At 49.8% G+C, this 6,245-nt stretch overlaps 1 protein-coding gene across 1 annotated transcript; it reads left to right on the top strand.

Moving 5' to 3' along the window:
* The first annotated feature begins 1,533 nt into the window (after positions 1–1,533).
* On the top strand, positions 1,534–5,105 carry LOC141407517 (uncharacterized). Its single transcript, XM_073999991.1, has 2 exons — positions 1,534–1,595; positions 1,985–5,105. Exon 2 carries the CDS (start codon positions 2,325–2,327, stop codon positions 3,510–3,512), a length of 1,188 nt encoding a protein of 395 aa, XP_073856092.1. The 5' UTR covers positions 1,534–1,595; positions 1,985–2,324; the 3' UTR covers positions 3,513–5,105.
* The last annotated feature ends 1,140 nt before the right edge of the window (positions 5,106–6,245 follow it).

The following is a 6,245-nucleotide window of genomic DNA, read 5'->3' as shown; positions in this document are numbered from 1 at the left end:
AGAAAGAGTTGATATAGGAGTTAAAAAGAAATTATTTAGGCACACAGTGAGGGTAAGGAAGTCCTCAGTAAGGTTTTTCTTTTAATGAAAAGCAACCTCAAAATCATTTTCTTTTCTAACAAAGAGCAGCCTGGAAAATAAAGCTGCAGACATAGACAAGCAAGCTGGAAACCTGTACAGGTGAATGCCGGCAGCTGTGCTAATAAGAAAAGGCTATCTGGGGCCTGGGCATGTCCAACATGGTGGCTCCATCTTCCCTTTTTCTTGCCAATCAGTGTGCAGTGGGGAGCCGATAACATGGTGCTGGTCAGGCAAAGACCCCATTTGCATAATAAGATTAGGGTGCTGTAGGCCAGTTTCCCCGGATGCTATGTAAATGTCACACCTGGTCCAACCAATATTTGGCCCTATGTAAATCAGACACTGCCTCCTCAAGCCTGTCTATAAAACCATTTGCACTCTACCACCAGCTGGAAGACCCACGTGGGTGCCCCCTCTCTCTCTGCAAGAGAGTTATTCTCTTTCCTCTTTCTTTCGCCTATTAAGCCTCCGCTGTTAACCTTACTCCACATGTGTCTGTGTCCTTGACTTCCTTGGCATGAGGCAACAAACCTCGGGTATTACCCCAGCCAATGGCACTGCTTCAGAGTTTAATTCATGCAGAGCTGGCTGTACAGAAGACCAGAGTTTTATTATTACTCAAATTAGTATCCCTAAGAATTCAGGAATCAGGAGTTTTTAAGGATAATTTGGTAGACAGAGAGTTGGGAAGTAGGGAATGCCGATTGTTTGGGTCAAAGAAGAAATCACAGGGGTCCAAGTGGGTTTTCCTTGCTGTCTTCTGTTCCTGGGTGGGATTGCAGAACTTGTTGAGTCAGTTACGGGTCCGGGTGGCATCAGCTGGTGCATGGGAATACAGGATCTGCAAAACATCTCAAGCATTGATCTTAGATTTTACAACAGCAATCCCAGGAGCAATTTGGGAAGGTTCAGAATATTGTACCAATGAAAGGACACAAAGATAGATGTGTACCCGCCCCCCACCCACTACACCCTTGTTCTGCTCTCTAATCTTTGCACATACCAGAGATTTCGTAAGTTCTGTGAGTACCTGGTTTTCTGCACGTACCAGAGATTTTGTTTTGCACATACCAGAGATTTTGTAAGTTCTGAGGCAAGGTCACAAGACGTGTTTAAGTAAGATAAACTCTTGCTGCCATAAACCTGCTCTCCCGCCTCAAAGTTTGAACCAAAATATCAGAAATGGCGGGAACCAATCATAGTTAGCCAAATCGCCTTGTTCAAACACTAGCCAATCATATACCTGATTTGTATAATAACTCTATGCCCACTTTTCTTAGACTATATAACACTGCTCGGAGCTCAGCGGGGGAGCTCTCCTGCCCGTCTCGTTTCACGAGCGAGGGAGAGTTCCAGGTTCAAACCTGTAATAAAGATCCTTGCTGCTTAGCTTTGACTCTGGACTCTGGTGGTCTTCTTCGGGGAATAAACGGTCTGGGCATAACAAATGGGGGCTCGTCCGGGATTTCCCCCAAGCCCACCAGACCCCCAAGTCAATGGATCTTAATCTGTAGGTAAACCGGCTTTGTCACTGTCTCTGTCTTTGTCTCTGTCTGTCTCCCTGAAATTTCGCGAAATCCGTAATCTGTAATCTGTATTGGTCTGTTTTATAAGTGGCATGGTCTTGGCGGACACGCTAAAAGACAGCCACTCAGGACTGGTGGGAGACGTCCCCCAGTGCCCATCTGGGGGCCTCCATCCTTGGTTGCCCCGTCTGACTCAGGTCGGAAGTCCGACACGCGCTCGCGAAGGCTCATAGTTTCTCACTGTCTGTCCGTTATTGTTAAGTGTTAAGTGTAAGCCCAAAACGAAACATAAAACCTTTTCTTCCCCTTCCAGGACCGGACCTGTCGGATACTCCCCTCTGCTTCACACTCATTTTCATCCCTCCTTCTCTTTGTAGGAGCAGTCCAAAGATGGGCAACAACCAGAGCACGCCGCTCTCACTCCTTGTTACCAATTTTAAGGATGTGAAGGCTCGGGGGCGTAACTTAAGCGTAGAACTAAAGAAGGGAAAGCTAGTTACTTTCTGCCGTTTGGAGTGACCCTCTTTCGGCGTAGGGTGGCCCTCCGAAGGAACTTTCTGTCTCTCTATTATTACTAAGGTAAAAACTAAGATTTTCCTGCCAGGGCAGTCAGGACATCCTGATCAAATTCCTTATATTCTAGTGTGGCAAAATCTTGTGGAAGACCCACCGCCCTGGATAACTCCATTCATCCTTGAGCCTTGCAAGGTCCTAGTAATGCGACCTACAAGACAAAGGACTCCCTCTGCTCCCTCGGCCCCTGTGCTGCCAGACAGCCAGGACCCCCTAACGTTAGAACCCACACTTCCCCCACCATATCCGCACCTTATCCCGCAGGACCCAGTCCCCCAGGGTGGTGCTTCCCTAGAGGGAAACCGAGAAGCGGAAGCAGCCGAGAGCGAAAGTAACCCAGGGGGGCCGGCCGGCCGAACGCGAGGCCGCGTACTGCGGGACCAAGCTTCCCGACTCCCTGACTCCACCGTAGCCCTGCCTCTCAGAGAAATAGGATCGCTCGATGATACCAGGCTCTCCCATCTCATGTATTGGCCTTTTTCCACTAGTGATTTATACAATTGGAAGTCCCAAAATGCTCGGTTCTCCGATAATCCCAAAGATCTAACCTCGTTGTTAGACAGTGTCATGTTTACTCACCAGCCAACCTGGGATGACTGTCAACAGCTCCTCCGAATCCTGTTCACAAGAGAGGAGCGGGAAAGAATCCAAGTTGAGGCCAGAAAGCTGGTTCCAGGAGATGACGGCCAGCCAACTGCAAATCCTGACCTCATTAACGCGGCTTTTCCTTTGACCCGGCCCAGATGGGACTACAACACGGCAGAAGGTAGGGGACGACTGCTCATTTATCGCCAGACTCTAATGGCGGGTCTCCGGGCTGCAGCTCGCAAGCCCACCAATTTGGCTAAAGTATATTCTGTGTTACAAGGTAAGACAGAAAGCCCCGCTGTGTATTTAGAGAGATTAATGGAAGCTTTCAGACAGTATACCCCTATGGACCCGGAAGCACCGGAAAATCAGGCTGCGGTAGTAATGTCCTTTGTAAACCAGGCAGCATCAGATATTAGAAGAAAACTCCAGAAATTAGAAGGTTTAGAGGGAAAGCAGATTCAGGACCTCCTTCAGATGGCGCAGCGAGTTTATAATAATAGGGATACTCCAGAAGAAAAACAGTTCAAGGCAACCAAAGAAATGACCAAAGTTTTAGTAGCAGCTTTCCCCCAGGCAGGGAATGGCCAAAGCAGAAAGCAGACAAAGCAAGGCTCTAGGCAAGGATTAGAAAAGGATCAGTGTGCTTATTGCAAGGAACGTGGTCACTGGATTAAAGACTGCCCAAAGAAACGGAGACCAGCTAACCCTACCTCCGTACTCGTTACCCAGGACTCTGACTAGGGAAGACGGGGTTCGGACCCCCTCCCCGAACCCAGGGTAACTTTGCAAGTGGAGGGGTCCCCAGTTCGCTTCTTGGTCGATACTGGGGCGGAACGCTCAGTCCTAACCAAACCAATTGGAAAAATGTCTAAGAAAACATCCTGGGTGCACGGGGCCACAGGCATCAAAAAATACCCCTGGACAACCCAGAGGACTGTAGACTTAGGAACGGGAAAAGTCTCCCATTCCTTCCTAGTCATCCCAGAGAGCCCCTGCCCTCTACTAGGGAGGGACTTGCTGACAAAAATGGGGGCCCAAATCCACTTTGAGCCAGAAGGGCCCAAGATAACTGATTCCCAAAACAGGCCAATATCTATCCTGACTGTCACCTTAGAAGATGAGTACAGACTCCATCAAGAGCAAAAGCCCCCCGATCAGGAAATTGACTCTTGGCTCCAGCGTTTCCCTGAAGCGTGGGCAGAAACTGGGGGCTTAGGGCTAGCTAAACATCGACCTGCCATATTTGTGGAAGTTAAGCCAGGGACGGACCCTGTTCGGGTTCGGCAATATCCTATGCCCCTGGAGGCAAGAGAAGGAATTACGCCACATATCCACCGACTCCTAGACCAGGGAGTCCTACGGGCTTGCCACTCATCCTGGAATACTCCACTGTTACCTGTTCGTAAACCCAACAGTACGGACTACAGGCCAGTACAGGATTTAAGAGAAGTTAATAAAAGGGTCATGGACATACATCCCACTGTGCCCAATCCATACACCCTTCTGAGTGCTTTACATCCCGAAAAACAGTGGTATACCGTTCTTGATCTAAAAGATGCTTTCTTGAGCCTTCCTCTGGCTCCCAAAAGTCAAGGACTCTTTGCATTTCAATGGACGGATCCTGAGAGGGGCATCAACGGTCAGCTAACATGGACCAGGCTGCCACAAGGGTTCAAGAACTCGCCAACCCTGTTCGATGAAGCCCTTCATGAAGATCTGGGTGAGTACCGGCGGCAACACCCTGAAATAACTCTTTTGCAATATGTTGATGATCTCTTAATAGCAGCCAGATCCCCGGAAACTTGTGTTCAAGGGACTGAGAACCTCTTGAAGACTCTGGGGGAGCTAGGCTACTGAGCCTCAGCAACAAAGGCTCAGATCTGCAAGTCGGAGGTAACTTATCTGGGGTACCTATTAAAAGGGGGGCAACGCTGGCTAACCAAAGCCTGAAAGGAAACAGTCCTACGCATCCCTAGACCCCAGTCGACACGGCAAGTGAGAGAATTCCTGGGGTCGGCAGGGTTCTGTAGGTTATGGATACCCGGATTTGCTGAGTTAGCCAAGCCCCTATACCAGGCAACAAAGGAACGGCAGCCCTTCAATTGGACGGAAGAGGCTGAGCTGGCCTTTCAACAAATCAAAACTGCCTTGTTATCAGCCCCGGCGCTGGGGCTCCCTGATGTCTCCAAGCCCTTCCACTTATACGTAGATGAAAGTAAGGGTGTTGCAAAAGCCGAGTTAACACAGTACCTAGGCCCCTGGCAGAGGCCAGTTGCCTATTTGTCAAAAAAATTAGATTCAGTGGCTGCTGGCTGGCCACCCTGCCTGCGGATAATCGCGGTGACTGCCCTAATGGTCCAAGACGCTGATAAACTTATCATGGGGCAAGAGTTGCGCGTTATAACCCCGCATGCCATTGAAGGCATCCTCCGGCAGCCGCCGGACCGATGGATGAGTAACGCCCGGCTCACCCACTATCAAGGACTGCTGTTAAACCCCCTCAGAATAACTTTTCTGCCCCCAACCTCTTTAAACCCTGCTTCACTGCTGCCAAATCCAGACTTGGACGCCCCGTTCCATGAGTGCACTGAGATACTGGCTCAGGTGCATGGGGTGCGGGAGGACCTGCAAGATCGTCCGCTCCCCGACACAGAACTCACCTGGTTCACTGATGGCAGCAGCTACGTCCACCAAGGCCAGCGGTATGCAGGAGCGGCTGTAACGTCAGAGACTGAGGTAATCTGGGCGGAACCCTTGCCTCCAGGGACATCGGCCCAAAGAGCCGAATTGATAGCCCTCACACAGGCCCTCACCCTAGGGGCAGAGAAAAAACTAACAGTATACACGGATAGCCGCTATGCTTTCGCTACTGCGCACATACATGGGGCCATCTACAGAGAAAGGGGACTATTAACAGCCGAAGGCAAAGAAATAAAAAACAAGCAAGAGATCCTAGCTCTATTAACTGCTTTGTGGAAGCCAAAGAAATTGGCTATCGTACATTGCCCTGGGCATCAGAAACCAACTACGCCAATTGCTCGAGGCAACTTCTTAGCCGACCAAACCGCAAGGAGCATAGCAAAAGCTCCCAGTCAGCTCCTCACGCTCCAGCTCCCCGATCCTGGCCCGCGAAATTTGCCATGTTTTCCCGACTATACCGAACAGGATCACGAATGGATGAACACGCTTCCCCTAAAACAGGTTAAAAATGGGTGGTGGACTGATATAAATGACCAAACCATCCTACCAGAAAAATTAGGACAGCAGGTGTTGGAACACATCCACTGGACAACCCACCTGGGTGCCCGGCGAATGATGGACTTAATCAGGCACGCCAAGTTTAGAATCAGGCACATAGCTGAACTGGCCAGCGATGTCACAACAAATTGCAAAGCCTGCCAACTAAACAACGCTTGCCCCCAAACCCAGACCACCACAGGAATTAGGTGTAGAGGAACTAGGCCTGGTATCTAT

This window comes from Macaca fascicularis, chromosome 8 (assembly GCF_037993035.2).
Source record: "Macaca fascicularis isolate 582-1 chromosome 8, T2T-MFA8v1.1".
In the NCBI taxonomy this organism is placed as follows: domain Eukaryota; kingdom Metazoa; phylum Chordata; class Mammalia; order Primates; family Cercopithecidae; genus Macaca; species Macaca fascicularis.
This window is presented reverse-complemented; position numbering and strand designations above follow the sequence as displayed.